The sequence below is a fragment of the Pangasianodon hypophthalmus genome, chromosome 10, assembly GCF_027358585.1.
Source record: "Pangasianodon hypophthalmus isolate fPanHyp1 chromosome 10, fPanHyp1.pri, whole genome shotgun sequence".
Classification (NCBI taxonomy): domain Eukaryota; kingdom Metazoa; phylum Chordata; class Actinopteri; order Siluriformes; family Pangasiidae; genus Pangasianodon; species Pangasianodon hypophthalmus.
Genome location: NC_069719.1, coordinates 16,646,494 through 16,671,514, shown reverse-complemented (window position 1 = coordinate 16,671,514; position 25,021 = coordinate 16,646,494). Strand labels below are relative to the sequence as shown.

The 25,021-nt window shown below is 39.1% G+C and overlaps 1 protein-coding gene across 1 annotated transcript; it reads right to left on the bottom strand.

The window, feature by feature from the left end:
- Positions 1–862: 862 nt before the first annotated feature.
- Positions 863–23,439, bottom strand: rps6ka5 (ribosomal protein S6 kinase, polypeptide 5). The gene is made up of 17 exons (XM_026933903.3): positions 22,963–23,439; positions 17,828–17,899; positions 17,527–17,745; positions 17,164–17,279; positions 16,286–16,387; positions 15,550–15,633; positions 15,354–15,457; positions 14,460–14,610; positions 14,172–14,333; positions 12,629–12,754; positions 12,374–12,507; positions 11,297–11,390; positions 10,561–10,731; positions 9,916–10,107; positions 6,761–6,920; positions 6,471–6,634; positions 863–5,584 (listed from the first exon to the last, which is right to left on the bottom strand). Exons 1-17 carry the CDS (start codon positions 23,027–23,029, stop codon positions 5,318–5,320), a joined length of 2,385 nt encoding a protein of 794 aa, XP_026789704.1. The 5' UTR covers positions 23,030–23,439; the 3' UTR covers positions 863–5,317.
- Between the last annotated feature and the right edge of the window lie 1,582 nt (positions 23,440–25,021).

Genomic DNA, 25,021 nt, shown 5'->3' with positions numbered 1-25,021 from the left:
CCAGTCAATTAATAAGACATCGTCTCCTCCCCTTTGCAGCCCCTGCACAAGAGGCCACCCAGGAGCCAGCAGCCCTCACTAAAGCAGCTCCTATGGTGGGCTGCTGGAATGCTGAGCGCTTTGGGAACATGCACTAAGAGAGAAAAGAATAGAAAAAGCCCCATCATCGTACGATGGGGCAGCCGGTCAAATCTGAGGCACAATAGGAAATGTGGCCGAGTGCAGAATTCCACAGTTTCCCGCCTTATCCCTGACTCTAATTCTGAACACGTTTATTATGTTGTCTCTGAAAAATGCTGTATATTTTCCATCCACTCTCATCCAACACACATTACTTTCTAAAACCAAGCAAATATATAATTTGTGTCCTATCGATTGTGATTTTTTTTAATGTTTAATATGATATGGCAAGGCGAACACTATAACGTCCAGTATTTTGCTTTACTGAAAGTAAATTTCTTCCAAAAAAAAAAAAAAAAAAGGATGAATGCCATCATCATTAATGAAGATGGTACAATTACTGCAATCAATGTTACACATAATTGGGGTTGGGAAATTAAGAACTAGAGAAAAACATAAAATTTAAAATATATTTTAAATTCTTTTATCTTGCTTTTTTCCAACTAATTAATTCACATAACTCATGGTTTGAGAGCCTATCTTAATAAATACAATATACACAGACTGAATAACAAAACATATAAACCTCTGCAAAGTTTTAGCACAAAATTAGTTTTCTCAAGAAAATAGTTCAGTTACATGCAAAGATTAGTTAAAAGCAAATAAGATAAGGTTGTTATAAGGTTGTTAAAAGTCAGAATCTCGAGTGAATACGGAATGAAAGAATAAGCAGAGTAAGCCCTTGAAAATGTAGACATTTTATTACATTTGACAAATCTATCATAATTATAACATTCATTAGAAATTTTAACAAGAGCCCTTAAGTACTCTTTTCCATACATAGACATATACCTTAAACCACAAAACTATTAATAGAGAGACTAGAGAACAAACAGAGTGCATTCTCACTTTGGAGAACTGGAGTTGATTCAACTCAGAATCTTGAACAGTCATGCAAAACAATCAAATTTGTATCCCTAGTTTCCTAAAACACAAAATATTTTGCTCTGATCCTTAATTTTTAAAGTTAATTTTATAACCTCATACTGGGAAAACATTGTTGTTGTTGTTTTTTTTTTGTTTGTTTGTTTTTTTTTAAGAGGAAACTACAGGACAGATAAAGGAATATGGCTTGGCTTTTACAAAATATATACACCATGAAGACCATAAATATAATCTCGTTGTGTGTGTTTCTTTTTTAATCAATCATATAACACTACAACAACCCAATTTAATAAGTTAAGAGAATAATATTTATATATCCAGCCCAGCTAGATAACTACAATTCATTTTTAATTTTTCATTAATATTACATTATCAAATTTATTTTTCAAGTAAAGAGCTTTTGTTTTGTTCTGTGCAGCGTGATCAAACCACTGGTGCTGCTCTGTGAGCACTGGCAGAACAGCTAGGACAAGAAGGTCCCCCTCAAGGGATGCTTTAGACTGAAATGTATGTAGATACTGCCCCTCGGTGGCAGTCTTTGATTGCACAATTGGCTGTTAAACAGCATCAGATACCTCTGAATGATTTTTTTCTTTGCATCCAAGACTCTATTGATGCTTTATTTAATGTTACATCTGGTGTAGCGCTGAAAAATAAAGTAAAAAAATATGTCTCATGGCTAAAGAACTGTCAATGAATTCATGTTAACAAATTAGATATGCTATTTGCAATTGACCAAGAATGCATGTAGTATAGATACTGTATATATGTATATATGTAGGTAGAATGTGAGGGTGTATGAAGTACCCCTTTGGTTTACAACCTGAACTGAGGTCACAGTGATCTGAACAGTATGAAAGTTTCATGCCAGTTATTCATTACTGATATGCTGAGCCATCATCGCAACTGCAACATGAGTCCATATAAAACAACAGCATGACCCAGCACTGAATGCTGGACATTTCCACCAGAGGGAAGCACATTTCTATTCTGACTATATATATATATATATATATATATATATATATATATATATATATATATATATATATATGTGTGTGCGTATTTTGCTTCACTGATGGTAAACAATAGTTTTGAAAGGTACAAAGAAATTTAAAGCTTTTGTTGTTTTCTGAAGCTGAGGATTTGCTTTGAGCTTCACTGCTACAGATCAAAGCTTTGACAACAACAAAAAAAACAAATCAATGGATAAAAGACATACAGTGAAAATCTATGAATATTTTTTACTTTCATATTGACGAGTGATACTCACCCATCTAGAGCAACAGTATTTTCCAATACTAGAGAGAGGTGATGATTTTTTTCAAGATGCAAAAGTTAAGCTCCAGGGGTCAGAGACTGCCTGCCATACCACAGTGTGCTGGTGTTGGTAATGGTAATGTTAATGTTAAAAGTTCCTCCTTGTCACATTTCTTTTTCACCAGTCAGAATTCTTGCTTAAAAATGTTGCTCAGTTGGACAAAAGGGAAGATACTGCATGATCTTCCAAGGTAAAACTTATATGTCCTGTTAAGGACTATGAGAGGTAAGTTCCTGCTCCCTAGCCAGTTCTAAAAATGACAATTCATACAATATGACCATAAATCTGACTTCCACAACACAACAACATTCTTCTACTGAACGCAACATTACAAAACAACCACCCAATTATTAAACAGTAGAAACACAAAACAGGTGTTCTTTAGCCACCTTCCTCTCAAAATCAGGTTACATGGCCTACGTTGTGCGAGACAGCATTCATAAGGGATATGTCGAAGCTCAAATGATCATGGAGAATTGCTCCACCTCCGCGAGCAGATGAAAGAGTGAGCCGACAGCCTGACCACTGGCGGCACAGAGAGATATGTACTCACACTGGACCCTCTGCTACGATAGCAGGAAAAAGGGCCACACAATTAACCAGCTCCTGAGAGCATTAAAGTAGGCCAACAATAACTTGTGATGAAGGAGTGCTCAGATCAAAGGAATGGGCTCTTTTCAAGAGCACGCTGTTACAATATGTGTTCTCTCTACCTCAGAAAATGGTAAAAGATACTCTCTAGAATATACATGAAACCCTCACCCAGCCAGCCAGACCAGAGAGCTCTTTAGAACTCTGAAAATCTGCTGCTGGCATTGGCTGTCGCAAAACACAAGTGCTTTAGAGATCAATGGAACGATAGAACAGAGTGCTGACCTATCTGCCCGAATAAGAAGCATAGGTCTTGCCTCTGAGTCTGAATAGCTCTGGCGCATATTCATCAAAGCCAAATTCTCAGCCTCTTCCTAATGCTGTAAGGCGCTGACCCCATTTTTCGTCTCTGTGTGTTCCAATGCACCTGTCTCACTGCCCTTGTACCAGGACTCTGAGCTGGGCTGCTTAATCTCCCAAAGGACAAACAGCACTACAGTAAAGCAACTAATAAGGCCTCCACACCCCCCCGAGCGGAGTTCAATGTAGGACACACACACTCTCTTTCCTGTTCTATTAATATACCAAAACAAAAAGAGCAGAGCAGGAATGAGGGAGCTGCGGGGGTTTGGCACAAAGTGGAGATGGAAAAAGCCACGTGCAGGCCTTTGATACTGGAAAGTGAGCTGAGCTCAGGACACTCTTATTGCTCATCTGTTGCTCTGTCACGTAGGCAGAATCAGGAGCACCAGTGTATCTGCATGCATGTTTGTGTGTGTCTACTGTACACTCTATACAAGCCCTCAGTGTTTCAGTTCGTGGAAGTCACCACTTGTTTCAATGTAAAGGTAAAGAGGTATAGGATACGTGAGCTCCTACTGAAGGAGACTGTTAATACACAGGCTAGTTGGCTTTAAAGAGGTCTTATGAGGCATGATGTTTTCTTTTTTTTTTTTTTTTTTTTTGCTCACTTGTTCATAATGCATAATGGTCCCTATCAGAAAAGGGCTATACACAGAAGTCATGCTAAACAAAGAAATGCGGCTATTTTGCATAGCAGGTCAACTGCAACGTTGAGTCTAATGCCTTATCAGTTGAAAGCCTTTGTGGTGCTTCCAACAGTAGAACAGAGAATGCTATTATATCAACCATTTTATAAGGAGTCCTTTAAGCTCATGGCATGCTGATGTGCCTTCAACAATGAAATCTATTATAACAGGAAACGCCATACTTGGTTAATTTACCACTTAGCATCTAGCACAGAAAGTACAGAAAAATGTTCAACCATCTGTACAAAGACATAATATTATGAGGCAACTGGGCCTAACCTTGACACATACACTCCCTGCTGCTACCTTTTCTTCTGCTTACTACTTAGAAATCTACTCTGCTAATTTGTCATTACTTAGATATTAGGGCATGAACAACATATTCATAGAGATGCAGGAGCATGTTTAGTTAAACATGTGACGCATAGTACTTTTTATGTAAACACCTGCTTTATCCTGGCTATCAGTTAAAAACTTTCAGAATAAAATCTATCACTAAATCCAACTCTCTCAGGAATGCACCACTACTGGTATTAGGGAAACTGTTTGTTTGACTGCATTTTCTTAGCACTGTGTGTTAGGATTTTTTTACGTTCACATATAAAATAGTCCATTTTACTCCCAAAATAACCCATTTACTTATAATTTACTTGTAATAATAAATCCGGAGCACTCTGTTATATAATCTTCCTTGACAACTTTAAAAAAAAAAAAAGATTTGTCTGAATACATGCAAACAAATCTCTGCTACTTGACCATGAAACTCAGATCGGAAGAAGCCCGCACAAAATCAAACACAAGTCCGGCATCGCATACTTCTGACCCGATGTAGTCAGCGACAACACACTTCACAACTCAATTTACAAGGACATCCACCAAAGATAACAGACTTGACCATAGGGCCATAAGAATAATTTAACATATAAACTTTTTTAGAATAAAGAAAATATCCCTTTCTTCCATTTTTTTTTGTTTGGCCTAAAGCGGTGAGACAGCACAGTTACTGGAGCATTCGTTCCATGTAGTGCAGGATGTCATGCTTCTCTGAGCAACACTCAGCTTGGATCAGGAGTGTGGGATTAAGTCTGGACCAGAAATCAGTGGATCATAAAGGGATCAGGCCTTTTTCCTCAAACACCCCCACGTTGTACTACCCTACTCCACAGATCTATTGCTAGTGAAGGTCTCGGGTGATTTCAGCTCTGGCGCTCCTGCTTGCATGCGCTGCATCTGTGATAAAGGGAGACCCGGCTAATGTAGAGGAGCACAGACAGAGAGGACGAGACACAGCTCACTCTGAGAAGCTGAAAGCAGGCTGTGGCTCACTCTGGGAGGGCTCGTCGTCATCAGGGCCCAGTGCGAGGGGGGTGCTGACAGACAGCTGAAGAGGAGTCTTCTCCTGAGATTGGGAGGAAGACGAGGACGAGTGTGTGCTCTCACTGGAGCTGCTGCGTGTCTCCGTGCTTGTGCTGGTCTTTTTCATCTTCCTGCGCTTGGCTAAAGGAGCCTTATCCACCGTCTGCAGTCGGAAACCCTCCCGCTTACACTTGTTGAAGGCCTAGGAGAAAACATAGTGCTACTTCACATTAGTGATGGGGAAAAGTAGTTGACATTATGTAACCCCCTACCTGATTTTTTGGGCTGATGCAGAAACAAGGATTATGTTGCTTATTTTCTATTACAGTCTGAAAACAATGTGTGCAGTTCATCGTTCATACTGTGCTACTGAGCATAATAGAGTATGTTAGCCTGCAGGAATGGTGGTGAGTGCATCCACCCAAATCCAAGTGCTGTAATACTTCAATTTTAGTGCAGACTTCAACAAAGTCAGATGAAATTATAATACAACAAAAATCATTTTTATTGATTTTTAGAACAGTTTAAAGGGGCGTATGGTATATTAAGTAGATTCTATAATGCCAACATATTATACTGTATGTCATTGCTGATTAGTCCTACACATATTTCTGCATGACAGTTAAAACTGTGGGTAAATAAAAACTAATCTGAGTAAATAGAAAATAATTTGAAACATCAAAGTTGTGATAAAAATATATTATTGCCTCCATGTGACTTTCTTTTCTTAAGAAAGCAACTAGCTAATACGTGTTCTATCTCTGAATGTATTTGAATATGAAACAAAGCTTCATTCAATTGGCTGCTGAGTTTTTACCACTCAGCCTACAACTTAAACTGTTAATTTGTCATTAAATTGTTGCCACTAAGCAAAATTACAGAATTACTTGAAACAGCCTTCGCTAAAACAGCCTGACAATAAAGAGATATGGGATAGAATAACACTGAGAATTAAATTTAAACCGTTTTTTTAATGAAAAAATATTTAGAAAAGAATCAGACAACACTGCTGGACATCTACAATTTCAGCTAGTCTACGCTTTGTTCTCCCTAATCATAACCCTCTTCCCTCCATCTGTTTCACTCACATTGAAGGTGGCTTTAACACAGGTGTTTACAGAGGCAGTAGACAGGCCCAGAATGTCAGGCGTCATGAGGGGGTTGGACGAGAGCTGGCTGTCGTCCTGCAGCCATGTGTTATAACGCAGCTCACACATCTTTATCCTCTTGTTAGGGTCTACTGTCAGGAGCTCTATTCAGATCCCGCAGGCAAACACACACAAAAACACACATGCATATAGTATCTACTTATTAAAAACATACATCACCTTCATTCATCACTGGTACATTCATCAGTTCAGCAGTACATCACTCTCACCCTGAATGAGCTCCTTGGCCTCCTGGGACACGTTCCTCCAAGCCTCGCCCTGGAAAGAGAAGTCTCCTTGTTTGATCTTCTTCATGATCTCCTCTGCACTCGTGTGTGTTAAGCTCTTCTCCTGACACTGAAAGGGTACCTGGCCAGATAGCATGGTGTACTGCAACACAACAAAGCATGGAGCAAGGGATTTAGACACACTGTACATTCAGCCTGCTGATCACATAAAGTCCACTGCTCTAACACTATTACAGATCTAGATTTGGATCTAGGTTAAAAGCATAACTGTTTAGATGCTATTATATCAGATGAAAATAATCAGAAAAAGTGTTCCAAGAAAATGAGTATGATTCTGATGAAAGAGTGCTAAGCCTGTTTACAAGCCAACATTATTTAAACCAACAGTGCATAGGAAAATTGTCAGGGGTGTCAGGTCAGCACTAATGGGAAGTTTGTACACATCCATCATATGCCAACTTTAGACATGAAAGAAGTCTGACTACATGGTGAGGGGTGAGAACTGGCAACTGGGGTGTGAGAGGGAGACAGTGTGCGACTCCGATATTTTCAGTAGAGGAAAATGATTATATGTCCATCGGTATGTGTGTTTTGTTCTCTATGCTGTATTTTAGCTAGCTACAGTTAGAGGCCTAACTGTAAATACCATATGCAACATTTGCACTGCAGAGCAACCCTTATTCCTTCAACCAGAACTTATATTTCAGTGAGCTACCCTGCTAAATGGTATGTTGGTACAGATTTTGTTGTCCTCACTATTCAGGCCTACTACGTTGTGTGCCGTATGTTGTTTGAAATACAGTATTGAATTCTCATTGAACATGTATTACTTGCCATGTGATTAATCCACATGATGGGGAATGATGCAGCACAGCTCAGATTACAAAATGTTCTTCCGTGAGTAGGCTGCAATAGTTTTCTACCAGAGAGAGCAAAATTTCAAGATCTTATATACACCAGCTTAAAAAAAAGGTTTCACTTCCTCTTTATTTGGCCTCCTTTTGTCATGCTTCTGCTCAAAGAGAAAAAGACTCAGATATACAACTGTGTATGCACTTTATCTCTCACTCTAACACTCAGCGCTGCAGGGCCTCTTACAGCCTGTCTGAGAGCATGTCATCAAGTGCTACCCACTGCACTACCCTGCTCACCCCCCTCAGGTGACTAGAGTAAGGACTAACTCTCACATAAACATGCACACATAGAGAAACAAAGAAAAAAGAGAGAGAGAAAGAGAGAGAGAGAGACACAGGGACAGCTCTTTCTCACTCTTAGCATCCTTTCTATCTTGTGCTTGGTGAAAGGCAGTCGAATTCGGGACTAATATTTCAATCCATGGGCAGCATCTACAATTTCCATCAAAACCAAGACCATTTTAAGTATCTGTATTTTCAGGCCATATTCAGTATCTGTTTTCTCCATGTACATGCACAGAAACCTACATTATGGTCCTTCTGCTTTTCTGACAGTAACATGAAGTATTTTATATATAGCTAATATCCATATTCCCAGCTAGTGTACTATGCCTTTTAATATACACATACAAAACTAGGTGTAAACTGATATACATCGCAAGCAAAGATGGCGAATCAAACCACAAAAAACATACAGACAGCAGTGAACCAGGAAGTAAAACAAACCAACATTCTTTCCCACAAATTTACTCAGTAGCGTGATGACGGAAGGAAACATTGACAAACTGAGACTTCCTACTTCGACAAACATCTTTCTCACTCAAAGAACTGAGAAACAGTGATGCTCTACCTCAGTGGTAGACCAAAGCTGGGTCCATGAAGCATAACCAGGGAATCTGTGATTTTTTAAATTTTATTTACAGATGTAGAAATCATAACCCACCATTATCAAAAAAAGTTATTACTGCATTCTTCTACTTATTGGCCTGTTTGGCTGGTCACTTGAATGAAATAGGTTTAATCTTAATGACTGAAAAACAAGAAGGCACATAGATAATATCAATTTGGTGTTCTGTCAGTGGAAATATAAACAGCTCTACGGCTCTGATAAATATCCAGAATCTTATTGCACACATTTGAATAATGAGCTTGAATTTCAAATATTTCATAAAATAAATCAGTATTGTGGGGATCTGTGGAATTTTTTTTACAGCAAAATGAGAACCCCTGCTCTGTGTGCAATACCATCCTGTCATGTAGTCTCATAAAAACTACTTCTTGCTATATTTTCTATATTTTCATCCTGTCATGTAGTCTCACAGCTACTTCTTGCTATATTTTCTATATTTTCTGATTTAGATAACACAAGTATGCTGTATGTATTGATGCTACCAGCTGGCTAAATAGTTGTAAGATTCTGGCCTCAACTTCTTTTCTCTTATGTGCTTTAAATGCCAATAATAATTATAATTATCATTCTCATCAAGTGTGTTTTATATGCTTTTATACCACAGTGCGGTTGAATGCTCGAATCTGAGTACGTTATTTTTGTATAAGAGCACAGGTAGTGGCTGGCTATAATGAACGACAGGCTCATATTAATGTGCTCATTATAATACAGTATTGTTTAGTAATAGTCCAGACATAGAGACTTGTATGCCAGACACTCGGCAATAATCTAAGACTAATAATAAACTGATTTAAAAACGTGTTGCTGTTTAACAAAGCAATTCTTATAATCATTGTTGTGGTGAAGTTTTCTTGTTAGGAGAGACTCGGTTGTAAGCAAGTTCAGTTGCGGTTACGCTTTCTGTTTTCACTGTGTGTGTGTGTGTGTGCAATGTGTGGGAGAGAGAGAGGGATAGAGAAGTTGATAAGAGAACGGCTGTATTTACTGCCGATGTAACGTACAGTAGGTGAGAACAGGAACTAACATGTCTCTCGGAAATTCCACAACATTAAATCTAACTATAAAGCATGCTGGAGGTCTGTCGTGTTATTTCTTAAATAATTCCTGTATAAATCATTTCAACACAATTAATATTAAACTGATACACTGAAATTAAATAAACCAATCAATAAATAAGTTAACATAAGTTTACATTTTTAAGCATAATTTTTAAGTTTTTCCATTTTTGGACTATGTTCCGTTTGGGAACAAAATTGGGTACAAATATCATATGCACTGCTGTTTCGAATGGAAAACCAATGGCATGCTTTTACCAGTATGACTCCCAGACTCCAGAGGTCACAAGACTCATCGTAACCGCCGTATTTGAGGATCTCAGGGGCGGCGTACTGTAGGGTGAAGCAAGGTGTCTTCAGAAGCTGGTTGTCATGAGGCTTGAGCCGAGCAAAGCCAAAGTCGATTATTTTTATTTCTGAGTTCTCACTTTCATCAGTGAATAGCAGGTTCTAAGAAGAAATCAGAGAGATTAAAATCCAATACCACAGTCATTAACAATAACCATAAAGGAGAGTTTTTGTCTACACAGAAAATTTATTTGAACATTAGAAACTGGCCTACGGTGTTTAGAGTAAATTAGTCTAACTACACAGTATATATTGGAGAGCAATGTGCTCTGGGTAGATGTTCAGTATGGATGATTCTGCTTTGTATACCTCACTCTTTTGATACACACCCTTTTTTCAGCAATCCCACAAAGGCATTTAGCAAAAGCTTTAAGCTACAATGGGCCAATAAAATGTCATAAAGAGCCTAATGCCAAGAGATCTATGCTCAGTTCCTCTGAGCAGTACCCATTATGTGGGGAGTTGTCAAACACGTTCTCTCAATCCCAAAAGACGTGCCAGGGCAAACGGTGGAGCTGAGTGTTAAGTGGCGTGGCAGTAAAAGGTCAGCTGTACCTCTGGTTTAAGGTCTCGATGCACCACACCTACGTCGTGCATGTGGCTCACAGCGGACACCAGCCTCCGCATGATGCGGCTTGCCTCTGTTTCACTGAAGTATTGCTTCCTCCGGATCCGCTCCAGGAGCTCTCCACCACGCAGCAGCTCTAGAACCAGATACGTATGCAGCTGCACACAGACGTGAGTGTGTGTGAGAAGAGATGAAAAGCAGCAGGCAAATATTCTTTAGCCCAGGCAAAAAAAAGGAACAAAGGCAATACATATCAGCACCATAGTTTGTTTTTCATCTTGAGAACCACACTGGATAACACGAAAGGAATAAGAAACATACACTAATATACACGAACTGGTGATTACAAGAGTAATCATCGAAGTAAGTGTACAGCAGAACCAATTTTTTTTTTTTTTTTGGGAATGGGATATGCCATTGAAAATGGTATACTTAATAGTCTTCAACTTACTCCAAGTTAACACAAAGCATTGCATAGAAAAAGGCAAAAGTATTATGTAAAGAGATAATACATTTTACAAAAGCAAGAGAAATAGAAACTAGAAGCTAATGTAGCTAGGAGGTTTTGCATTGAATGTAGGGCAATGGGCATTCAAATACATTTGCTGTGCTCCACTTCCCCTGACTGAATAAGGCTGTAGCATGCCTAGAGCGGCTCCACAGCCCTTCAGCCTTTCTGTGTCTTTATCTCCCTTGTACAAACACACACATACAGTGGCCTACCTGATCATGGTAAATCTCATGAAGCTTGACTACATTGGGGTGTCCATCACATAGTTTGAGTGCAGCTATCTCTTTCTGCGTCTGTGCCTCCATTCTTCACAGAGAAGAAATACACACATTTAGAACATAAATGCTCATTTTATTACTGCATTTAAACTTAGACATAGTATAAAAATCAAGCCTTGTATTCACATTCACAAGAGTGCTACAACCAGAAATTAATCCTGTGGGACTGTTAGAGATGGGATATATCATGACAGTTTCATAAATCCTAGAATATTTGAAAGCTAAAGAATATGTACGTCGTGTAATAATAAAAAATGTCCCATGAAGCATGCTAAATTAAGAATAATTCATTATTCAAAGTCAAGATCTGTGATGTGAAATGATTCGTGTTACATCCATTACACTTATTTAAATTACAACATTGTTGAAATCTCAAATCTGATTGGTCAGAAGGTGTCCTTTAATCTTCTCTAACAGCACGGCTCTGACAATAGTGCCAGCTGCAAGGCTTTACATTAATGTTCTCAATCTAAAATGTTATTGTTTCTATAGTAACAGCTAATGACAGAGGACTTTGTGCTTGTTGGCTTCTCAGTAACATGACTAGCTGAGTTTTCTTTTTTTTTCTGAAAGAATGAGACTATGCATAACTTATAATGTAAGTGATGCAGGAACTAAATAGTTTTGGGCACATTCCACATCATTAAGTAATGACGTAATTTTTAATTAATATAAATATTTTATCATTTTATCAATAAACTCTTTGAGACATGCTCTAACAACTGAGGTGGTAACTTTGTGGTGGTATCTGGGTATCACACCATCTTGTTGTTGAACATGCTCTTATAACAGCACACACTGTCATGTTTTATTCCTTACTTATCGTACATATATACATATATACGTGTATACACACACACTCGCTGTATGACCAAATGTTTCTGCTTTTTGAACATCCAATTCCAAATTTAGTCACCCCTTTGCTGTTATAATAACCTCCACTCTTCTGGGAAGGCTTTCCACAAGATCTTATATTATACCGCTAATATTATAAACTCTGTATGGAAATACCTTTTACTGACAATCTTTACTGCATATTTCTGCCCACTCTTCTTGTGTGTGCACTGCCTGCAGATTGAGAAGCTTCCCTCCCCTAGTGCTGTCTCCTTCAGGTCCATCTCATAGTTCATATAGAAAGGGGAGTCCTGAATGATTCACAACACAAAATACAGTAGGCCTATTCACACAAAGCACATGATATTTCCAAACTCTTAATATTTCATAGCCCGTAATACGACACCAACAAAAGAGCCGGTGCTCTATTACCTTCATCATGGCACTGCGTGCAACTGCAGCAGGTCCTGGCCTCTCCACTTCACCACACAGCTGAACTGGGTCATCCATCACCACATTCCTCTTGAACAGGATGGAGGGAGCTATGAAGGAGTATCCCTGTACCAGGCAGAACATGTTCACATATACGCGAAGCCGAGAGTGAGCAAACGTCTAAACAGACTGAGGCAAATGTAGCATTCCAAGAAGCACTGCTGTAACCATAATTACCATGTCTGCAAATACCTAGAGGCCAAAAAGTGTTCTTACAAGTGTTTAACTTGTCAACAATTGTATGTACGCTATTATTACAGTATGAAAACATATAAACATAGAAGCAACTTGCCTGTGAATCAAGTGACAACATACAGAAAGGGCCCCCCTTTTTAAAAATGTTACCTGTTATGACTGTCACTGACAGATTCATTCCAGATGCCAAATAACTACAAGCTTTGAAAAACGTGTGCCTGGGGAAAAAAAAAAACAGTCCTCTTGCTTTTCTCTTCCCCAGTGTCGAGCAGCTTGAGTTAGAAAGTCACATTTGTTGTCCATCTGCAGTAAGTGCATCATGTATGGTGTTTAGCCTGCATAAAAGACTCAGTCAGCAGTGGCCCCCTCACACACTGAGCTTGCAGCTGTGGGTGCGACACTGGGTGGAGAAGTGGATGGATGGACGGAAGGATGGAGGGATGAATAGACGAAATGCTCTTAATTGCCAAGCCGAGCTGTTTGATTGCTCTGCTTTTCAAATCGCATCACGGCCCTCTAATGCAACTTAATTTGGTTTTGTGAAGGGTTTGAGAGGCGGGGGAGCGGGCTGAGGGCTGAGACGAGACACGCGAGTTTAAAGTTATCACTGCAGACGCAATCGTAGCAACGCCAGCAAATTACGAAGGACCAGAATTCCACAGTACATGAAAGAGGAGCGTTTAAAAAAAAAGCCAAGCTGAAGTTAGTAATCAAAGGTTGAAGGAGTAATTGAGGCAGGCATGGTTATTCTAGCAGACGCCAACCTTTCATTGCATGACAGTGTCGTTAATGGAGCTATTGATCCTGCAGAGTGGAGCATCCAGAAGGCAATCATAGATACGATTTCATTCAATGGCGCCGACATCAGCTGGCATCATGTTATAGGCAACATTATGGTTCAAGTCGCATCAAAAATAGTCATTCACATCTGATACTTAAATCCATCTCCACATCAGCATAATTACATGTCTCTAAACAGCCCTTCTGCTCATTTCAATACCAACACAGCCAGCCAGGCTTACATTATTTACACAATCATTATAGAATGTCAAATATCGCTCTTTACTTTCACCCAAAGGCAAACAGAGGGTCAACTTCACCACGACAGAAACTAACCTCATGTTCTTTCTTGTCTAAAAATCAGTTCAGATTTGTGTCTATAAATGTGTTTAGCATTCTGAATTAAAACCTAATTATAAAATATAAAGCACAGAAGGCATAGATCTACTTTCAATGAAAAAACTGTACATTTTTGTGTTCCTTAGAAATCAGGCTTTCTGACCGTCACCTGGAAAATGCGGTCGCAGTTCTGAGGCAGTGCAGCAGGGGAGTAAGTAGGATCCATCTCTGTGAACTCTTCCGCAAAGTTACTCACGTCTAGTTCATCCCGGATGACTGGCTTAAAGGGAGCTGGGACCTTCTTGGCAGCTAGATCCTCCCAGTTTATTTTCTGAATGAGACACAAGAGTTTCTGTTCAGTTACTGTGTACTTGTACCTCAAAGGGAGCTGTAACAATGCTTTACCTTGAGTCAAGAATTTCTACATTAATATTTCTAATAGAATTGATTTTCTTGCCTGGTAAAATGGTTGACTCTTTACATTCTGGGCCCCTGAGGGCCCAGAGCCTAGCCTTTTCTTTGGGTCTTTAATAAGGAGTCGTTGAATGATGTCTTTGGCCAGGGGCCCCATGTCCTTGGGGTATGGTGGATCCTTCTTCAGAATTCTCCTGTGATGAGAGAAGGAGAGACAAAAAACAGATAAAAGTCCCAAGGTCTAGAAATATATGTACTCTCATGTAAAGCTAGCATACTGTAGATGCAAGAAGCCAGTGAAATATTAGAGGAGATCACCACAGTATACTTTCTAATCCCAAAATGTAGTCAGGTAAAAAGTCAGCATGTTTGAGGAAGGAGTAAAAACGGTCCTTAATGCTTTCAGACCTACATTATAGTACATAATAGGCTTCTACCGGTTATGTTTGATATTTTAGACCATAATTTTCCCTTTATTCACCACATCATCAGTGGAGATATCTCATACAATAAACACTCAAACAATAGGAGCTATACGTAAGTCCACAAAATCTACTGTGGTGCAAAATATCAGAACCAAAAGATTCTAAACCATGTGTGTTTTGTTACACTATACGTCCCCATCAAAGACAGTGAAAGAAATCCTGTCTGTATATAAAACTGCAGAGTGTGCAAAAAACTCCCCCCTTCAGATTTAGTTAGGAAGTAAGGAAAATATCAAACCACATTATCACACTGAGGTTTCCTATTTATCTCAACATCGCCAGTTTCAGAGGAAACAAACTCTCTTTCACCCAACGATCTAAGCAGCACCGATGTTTTGAATGCAACGTGAAATCATGTTCCATTCTAACTAACGGTCAGTTCTAAGCAGTTATACGTAACAGAACAGCACTGATATTAATGACTCACATGAAAAAAAGTAACGTGTATTTACTTAGCTATATCAGAGTGGGAGTTCTCATCACCATCCACAGTGAAAGGAGAGCCACCAGTCATGAGCTCATACATCAGCACCCCCAGACTCCACCAGTCCACTGCCTGCAGGTAAGGTATCTACTGTATAGCTAAGTAATACATTAACTCTATTATCAGACAAGAAATAAAGTAAAGAGCAGTCCAATGGACAGTACCTTGTCATGTCCAGATACTCCACCTTCTACAATCTCAGGGGCCATGTATTCAATTGTGCCACACACAGAGTAAGCCCTCTCTACCTATAAGGCAAGGAGAGGAGCAACAATAAGCAAGAGAAAGAGCTTTATACACATGCTGCTCAGTTTATATGCGGCCCAGCTTTCACTGGCACAAAAATCCACAACAATAACACATGAAAAAGATAAATCACATTGAAGCTAAACATTGTATATTGTAACTGGTATGCATGGTTCAGCTATGTGTCAACAAAACATATTTGACAAGAGTAAAGCATGCTAGGGCCTGCATATACAGAGCTGGGTGGTCTCTGGAAAGTAATGATCTATTAGGAGAGAAAAATGCTGTTTTTTTGCAAGTCTCTGTTAAGAGACTGGATGTCTGGCTCATACTTGACTGTTTTAACACACACAATGTAGGATTTCCTCTGTGTTTTACAATGCTGTTTTATATCAATGTACTGTAAATGTAACATTCTATAATCTGTCTCTCAACTTCTACATTTAAGCTCACCCTCTAGGAAATCTCATAGCAAAATTACTGTAATTTTTAAATTTTTTAACAATAATTACTATAATTATTGTAATTTTGTATGAGTGAATTCTCATACAAAATTACAAAATACTGATTCTAAAATACTGATTCTAGCCTACAATCTACAGCTAAGATTAATTCGTGGCAGTACTGAAATGTATAGTATATGACTGGCCTCACCTCATCAAATTCTTTACTAAGTCCAAAGTCTGTCAGGACAATGTGACCAATTGAGTCCAGAAGAATGTTCTCCAGTTTTAAGTCTCTGTAGACAATCCCTAGCTAAAAAAGGAAACAGACATGCTGATTTTTGTGAAGAGAAAGACACTGTTGAAAACAATTAGCAAGATTTCTCTTTGTTTTGCATTCATGAAATCCTGTTTTTATAAATAAGATCTAAGCTTCAGAACAGCAGCCTGTATAAAGCTTTAAGGGTTTTAACATGCAACTGGGTGACAAGCTGTCAGTACGTGTGCTATGATACTCAGTCTGTTTTTTGTAGGATCGGGCCAAAATGTGCCCTGGGCAATATTTTTCTCCATCAGAAATTGCAGCTGCGCGCAGAGAATCAACACAAAGCAAAAATAGTGCTCTTCCGCTTTCTGTAAACAATGCCTTTGAGAACATTTGGGCTATATTTGTGTCCATTAAATTGGCTGTCCTGGATTCTCTGCAACAGCAAAAATGGAGCAGATGTGATGTATAATGACTGGGGAAAGGAGAAGGTCTGAAGTGAAGTAAAACCCTTATAAGAGATTTTCACAGTATTCCCAATTAAAGACAACATATAACACAAACTTTTTTTCTGTATTTTGACATATTTCTGGGTGAAAAATGCTCAGGGCTTAATCGATTAGAGCTAGGTGTGGGGGAAGAGGGAGATAAAATACATTATATGATACATTTCTCTTGGCAGAGAGCGCATGGTGGCATAGTCAAACATTTAGCGGCAAGCAAAAGTCAGAGCATTTTAATGGAAGGTCACGGAAAAACAAGAATTTTGTCCTGAGTGATACCGATGAATCATGCACAGAACATCAGTATGCCATGCTCCTTACCTGATGCAAGTGTTCCAGTGCCAGTACGATCTCTCCGCTGTACAACGCGACCTCTTGCTCTTTGAAATGGACCCTTTGCACCAAGTGTGTGAAGAGCTCTCCCCCATTCACATAGTCTGCAATCAGAGCCTGGCATCAACCTAAACTCACTGCTGCTTGCAGATGGCTGCGTAAGCTCTGCTGTAACTTGAGAAATGATCTCTCTAATATGGTTCACAACATCATTGTAAATAAGCGGATGAAAACAGAATGTACTTCAGTTCTCAGGCCTTTTTGTTGCCTACATGTGCAACGAATTTTACTCTTATAAAGTTACCCCAGCATGGATTATTCGTGCATATTGAAAAAAAGGAAGACACATACCTAAAATGAGGTGAAGCTTGGTGTCTGTCTGGAAGGCATAGTGCAGGGTAACAAGGAATGGAGACTGTCTGATATGCTCCAGCACCTGCCTCTCAGTACGCGTGTGCTCAGCTGTCTTCGCCTTCTGCACAATGGTGGCTTTTTTCAGCACCTTCATGGCGTACAGCTTGCCTGAGTCGTGTCCGCTCACTTTGCGCACCAAGAACACTTTTCCATATGCTGGTCATAAAGAACGAGATCTGAGTGGACTGAAGTGGAGGACAGGGAACAGAAGCATAGAAGCAGGTCCACTGGTACTCACCTCCTGTACCCAGAACCTTCAGCAGCTCAAAATTCTCAATGCCTACACGTTCCACGTGACCCGTCAGGTTTGCTGGAGAGAGGAACAAACAAGAGCCTGATTCTATATCATCTTACAATTTGAAAAAACTCACATTTACATTTGGTGCATTTTGGACAAGTGCAAAGACCAAGGTAATTAGACCAGATACTTGTTCTAGAAAATAAAAGATGAAATCTGTGATTAAATAGTAAGGACTGAAACACAATAGGGCATGCTGTTATAGGAAAATAATCCACAACGAGGTGGTGTGATGCGGGCCACCCTGAATTTGATACTTTTCCTATAACAGTATGTCCAGAAGTCTTTTACTCCTCTTACACCACAGCGATACACCCTTAAATTAAATTACAAGCCTGATATTTTAACCCCAGTTTCATGACATCTTTTACTCATAGTTAGCTACAATTAAAATGAAAAGTGGTTGAAGTGATTTAAGTAAACAATAAAACAATTTGGGAGGAAGGTTACCATCCTGGAGTGGATTATTTTCCTATAACAGCACAACCCAAAGTACCTCTTATACCACAGCAATTTGCCAACAATTACAATTTTTAATTTATTAAAGAACATGTTGTTATTTTTAACCATATATAGCTGCACTTAATGGTGTGGAACATCCTCTAATCGTTTACATTATAGCAGCTACCGTATAAACAGTCCTTTTCTTACCAGCCTCTTTTTTCTCTCTTTTAAAGTTAATAAAACAAATAAACGCAGCTTGTCATATTCGTCAGAAACTGGAAAGTCCAAAGTCCTCTGTCCTAAAGACTCTCCCATGACAGAAAACTTACTGACTGTTACAAAACTCTGACACTGGAGACTGGAGATAAATGTTAAAAAGATGTCTCCTCACAGACTTCTTCATGATTATGTTTTCTTTTGTTAAAAAACACCTTTGTTTAAATTTGTGTTTATTATTAGCATTAGATTGTGTAGATCAGCCTCCATATAAGCCCATGTGAATGAGGTGTTACTAAATAAACGATAAGGCATTAGAACCAGTGCATTAATATAAATCATTTGAATTACAGCTGGCAATATTGTCAGAGCCGTGCTGTTATAGAAAATTAATCAACCCCTTCTGACCAATCAGATTTGAGAATTGAGCAGCGCTGTCGTATAAACACAGATAACACACACAAAATGTGTCTATGTCACACAGGCATTTTCGTAATCACTGATGTCTTTCATTAGCATGTTATGATAAAGTTGATTTATAATAAATGACTGACTAGCTGTAATGAAGCCACTTCTCTATTGAAAAGAAATATCAGCAGAACTGCTGGAGAATATGTGAAAGGGCCGCACTGTTGCACCTGATCTTGAGCCAAATGCCGAAAAGCAATGCACATTACTACGACTAACATGTGAACATTCAGTGCACAGGGTATACATGTTAATGCGAGCATTGTTCAGAGATGTCTGAATGTTGCTGTGGAGGTTAGGGCTGTATGATTGACATATTCATTTATGTGGCTGTGATGAGCATGCCCACTGAGGTAAACACATTCCTGCTGTCTCTCTCTCTCTCACTCTCTCTCGCTCTCACACACACACACACAGTGATCGTTCACAGACCAGAATGCTGCATACTGCATTAACCACATAAGGCACTTAATCTCTCATCCCTTTCACTCTATGCATTAGTGACAGTCATAATGCTCAGCGTCACTGCATTAACAGCCGGAACGCAGGAGTGTATGTGCATTTAACAACACACTAAACGTTCCTGTATTTTTTAACTGTCTGCATGAGATGAAGAGCTCTGTGGATTTCTAAAAATGCCTGAATGTGAAGCGTGAACTATGCTACTAAAATAAAGGTCATGACTAGATAAATAAATTGCAGCACCAAAAACTACAGTTTACAGAAGTGTACTTGGGTAAGACTATCAGAGAAACCGATATTAAGAGGAAATTTAAACTAAACCAAACATAAACCAGAACAATGATAGAACTGCAAGGCTGGCTGATTTTTTTCTTGATTAATGAGGCTTCAGTTCTTCCGTTGCAAAATGTCAGTCTTGACTAAATAAGGAATAAAACATATGAGAGTGTGCTGTTATATAAAAATAATCAACAGCAGGGTGATGTGATGCCGTTACCACCCAGAGTTGATCATTTTCCAATAACAACATTGTCCCAATGTTTTTCATTTCTCTTATACCACAGCAATTTCACATTTAAAAACATCTTTTTAAGAACATATCATATTTTTTTTTTATTGATTTAAAATTACATTTAATTTCATGGAATGTCCATGAAACAAGTTATTTCCTGTTATCACGTACTTTATAACAGCTATAAACAGTCTTTCCCTCACCAGCCTCACTTTTTCAGACACGATATGGCCAAATGTTCTGCTTATTTTTAAGAAGCTACAAACACTTTATAGCACGTCAGCTATCTGGCTATCTAGCTCACATTGATTTGTACATTCCCGTTAAAGGTGCTTCTGGTAAAATTCTTCCTTTTCATCTTCACCTGACTAGCTTTCACATCTGAAGTCAAAAGTTATATTCCTGGAAAGTATCATTTGCCATGTCCGCTGATGATGCCGCTAATGCTACTCGAACTAGGAAGTGGAGAACACAGAAGAGCGGAGTGATACACACAGTGAAAAGTACCAGCAGTAGTGGACCGGAACTAACAGTTGTATAATTAAGCAATATCGTTGTTATACTGAATATCAGCACGACTGAGATTTGGCCGTAGGCACGAGGCCACAGGCCGAGTGCAGCAGTTATTCACAGCTGGCTGATTTTCAGTACAACAGCACGACTGCAAGTGTGATACTGCTTGAGTGTACAACAGTTAGTTCTACGAACAAGAAATTAATATTGAGTACCTTACATTTATTTTTGCTCCGTCAACAAAAATAGATCCCAAAGAAACCACAGCAGGATAGAGCATTGCCTGCTGACATGCAATGCAAAGACTGACTGACAGCCCATAGTTAAATATAGTAATGAACTATTGCTAGAATTAGAATTTTTTGTAGCAAACACTGACAAGAGGAGTGATATAAACAGTGAAATGTACCAGCGCTGTTATACTAAATATCCTCACTCTTGGAACACAGTTTGTCTAATAAGATTAGTGGACCAAAACTATCCGTTGTATAAACTGAACATACAACACGATCCATACAAAACTGTATTTTCTCGTATAAAAAACAGGTAGAAAAATTGTAACCCCTAAAATGTATCTGTGTTTAAAATGTATGTGTGTTAGTAGTGCTATAAATGCAAATACCTTTGAAGTAAATTTCAGCACAATTACAGTCACAGTAAAATAGTTTTGAAAAGTCTGAAACAACTGAAAATTATTAGGAATTAGACGCATTAACAAACTGCCCTGCAAAGACACTGAGAATGCAATGAAGAACAAAGTGCACAACCAAGTATTACTTTCAGAATCAAGTATTAGATGACTCCTCCACAAACAAGCTGCTGTACAAAAAAGCCCTGAGAGCAAGCTGCAAAATGCAGCAGGGTCATTAGAACTATGGGTAGAACTTTGTATTATGCTCAGATGAGACGAAAAATCAAAACCATTTGGCCAAGAACCCCATTAGTACATTTAGTTTTTTGTTTTTTTTTTAAGTGAGGGCTGCATACAGGAAAACTCCTGATATACACTGTAAAATATCATAGACGACCATTAAAGCTTTGGGGCTATTTTGCAAATAGTGGTCCAGGAGTTATTGTGAAGAATGATTCTCATCATTAATTCTGTTAGCTGCCAAGAATTTTTAAAACATAACCTGGTTGTCTCTTCCAGGAGGTTAAAACTTGGCTGAGGATAGGTCTTATGGATCCAAATCAACATGGAAATGATTTAGGTTTTGCCATTTCAGTCTACGAATTTGAACTGACAACTAACAGTACAAACCCACGAGTGCAAAGTCTCCATACATAGGGGAAATGAACACTTTTTAGCAAAATGTCTTCCAAAATTTTTCATACTTAGTTTATACGATATATTTTTTTTCCAGATAGCCTTTAAGAATGCCTTTGACAAAAGAAGAACGTATTGAAATCATTCTCATGGCTGGATCGGGAAGCTGTCACAAGCTTGTGATGGACTTTAACAGGAAACACCGCAAGCATGTCACACACGACACTGTTACCAAACTTATTAACAAATTCAAAAAGCCTGGAAGTGCTGCGGACCAACCGAGAAGTGGACGTCCACGAGCATCCACTGACGAAGGCACAACCGACGTGGTGCTGGTGTACACAGTCCCCTGTGTATGGAGGCTTTTGGGACACTCTGTAGATTGAAATGTTCTGGATGGAGGATCGCTCAGATCCTCAGCAAGTGTCTCCAAGCTTTACAGGAAGAGAGTGCTTTTAGTTAAGATGTATAAAATAATTACAGAGTGTCTATAAGTTTGAATCCGGTGTATTACAGGGGAAAAAAGTACTATTTAAGAAAATTTTAAGATTTTTTTTTTTTTAAGAAAAACTCTAAACAGAACCTCCATGTTTTTTGGGTTTTTTTTACTCATTTTCCTGAAGAGTCAGTCATTTTGGACTAGGTTATGACAGCAACACCTGGAATAAAGCAGGGCCTGTGTGGACATTTTTCAGTTATTTTAATAAATTGTACTTTATTTGGGGCCAAAATTCAACTGAAAACCTGCTATGAAACTAGGTGACCTACATTAGCGAGCCTGCACACTAGAGAGGACCAGCTAGCTTAGCTAACTATAGCTTCTCATTTCCTCACAGCTCAGGGTATCTGTGGCTAACACCGCAAACTGCCTCTGACTGACAACTACAGCGCCTTTACTTTATTCACTCTTCTCTGAGAGGCCCGAATATTGCTATTACATTTACAACACTGACGGCACTGGCGGTTATTCTCCGAGAGCCACAAAGCTCATTGAACAGAAACTCGGCTAAAGCGGAGTGTACTGTAATGTGAGTGTGTATTACAGTGTTATTAACAGCATGCATGCATGTGCACGGTGTCCGCGCGCGGCTTGTGACAGGTCAGATGGCGGGCAAGCTGTTAGCTCACAACGCCGCTAAAACTGCCAAGTAGTGGCAAGAGAACTACCACAATGTCTTACAAACACCCACTTACCGTTTTTAAGCTCATGTTTTACAGTAACCACGTCAGCTCCGGATAAACCTTCCTCCGAAGACGGCATTTTTTTTTCTTCAGAGTGCCAGGTTGTCGCCTGCTAGCAGCTGCTAAATCAGTCCCCGAGTTACACTAATCCATAAGCAGCGTTCCAAATAATTAGGACACAAAGCGGAAACGTCGTGTACTACATACTTCCAGGTAACAGCCAGTCAAACAGAGCAGCTACAAGTACAATGTTACTACTGCAGCAGAATAGCTGGTCCTAGAAATAACAAACACAGTCTACACGCACAGACCAAACCCCCTTCCCTTCTGTAGAAGAAACGCCCATTCAAGTAGATAAGCGAAATCCTCTAAAATAGCGAGAACACCCTCCTGAAGCAGCTCACTCGAAGCCTCTGTGATCAGCTACAGGCTCCATCGATTGCATCCAGCATCGCCAGTTTTCCCTGAGCCAGCCTCAGAAAGCCCACTGCTGTGCCATGCATGAGCTTCTGCATTTCAACTTCTGCATTTACAGAGTTCAGACCACAGGATAACCTCATACCAACTTTCTGATCTGTCCTGTTTGCATTCTGTTGAAGTCTAAATGACTTTAGAATACCATACAAAAAAAAAAAAGAAAAAAGAAAAGTTAGGTACTGTATGTGCCAGGTTTTTCTCTCTGATAAATATACTTTTAATGCATCTGCTATGCCCCATCTTCATAGTTATGTTACACAGGTTATGAAACCAACTGCTTTTTACAAAAATAAATAGATAGATAGATAGATAGATAGATAAATAAAACCGCGTAACTCACAGTTATGTTACTTTTCATACATTCATCTTCAGTAGCTGATTTATTCTAGTAAGGGCCATGGTGGGACACGATGGCTAAGGGGTTAGCACTGTAACCTCGCACGTCTGGGGTTGGGGGTTCAAATCCCGCCATGGTGTTTGCATGTTCTCCCCGTGCATCAGGGGTACTCCGGTTTCCTCCCCAGTCCAAAGACATGTGTTGTAGGATGGCTCTTTCAAACTGTCCATAGAGTGTGAATGAGTGTTTGTGGGAGTGTGTGTGCGGTTGTGCCCTGGCATGGGTTGGCACCCCTGTCCCCCACCTTGTGCCCCGAGTCCCCTGAGACAGATGCCAGGCTGTAGGATAAGTGGGACAGAGAGTGGATGGATGGATCAGGAGCCTATCCCGAGGATACTGGATGTGGGAACAGCAATACAGCCTGTCCATCGCAGGGCTCCATGCACCTGTACATTCACACCTAGGGTCAAGTGTAGTCTACGATGTTTCTGGGAGGAAACTGGAGAACCTGGAGGAAACCCTGGAACTCTACACACTGCATCACCGTGCCACCTGTTCCATTACTTACATGTCTTATTTGCACTTATACCAGATTACACACACCTTTTGGCAGGAGCATAAAACAAAAAGATGTATTCAAAGTGAGTAATTTTAAAATTATTTTCTGTCTCAGTGGCCTAGTCAGTACATCCACTGCTAAGTAGCAAACAGAACATTAGGGTTAACATGGTCATGCTGGCTGATAAAGCTTGCTGGTACCAACATCATGCATTATGCTGGTCATGTGTGATGACTAGCCTTTTGAAAATAAAACCACTTCAGTATTAGTCATTTAAGATCAAATCTTTTTGCCCTTTTATTATTCATTGTACCAAATTATGAGTTAAATGTTATCATTTAAATGTGTGCAATAATATTTTGCAATGATATTATTATTATTATTATTATTATTATTATTATTATTGTTGTTGTTCCTGAACTTTTTGCATGTTTTTCTAATTGTTATTAGATTCAAACAGGTGTTAGATTCAACATTACTTATAAGCCTAGGCTTCTTGTATTTTTTTATTTTAATTTTCTTTTTTTAAATTTCCTGAAGTTTGGATTAAACTTGGATTAAAATTTAAGTGACAAGTCAGGATAATAATATAAGAACTAAATAAATATAATAACTTAAAAAAAAAAAAAAAAAAACCAAGGCATGGACCGCCTGACTGTGTCTCACAGACCCTTAGGAGTCCCTGGATCCCATTTTTT

Bases quoted from the DNA above. Each gene is read 5' to 3' on its own strand.
- rps6ka5 (XM_026933903.3), bottom strand. From the start codon at position 23,029: ATGCCGTCTTCGGAGGAAGGTTTATCCGGAGCTGACGTGGTTACTGTA. The intron at 12,755-14,171 runs GTGACGGTCAGA...TGCCTGGTACAG, and splicing joins ACTGCGACCGCATTTTCCAG to GGATACTCCTTCATAGCTCC. The intron at 10,108-10,560 runs GTACAGCTGACC...ATTTCTTCTTAG, and splicing joins ATCGAGACCTTAAACCAGAG to AACCTGCTATTCACTGATGA.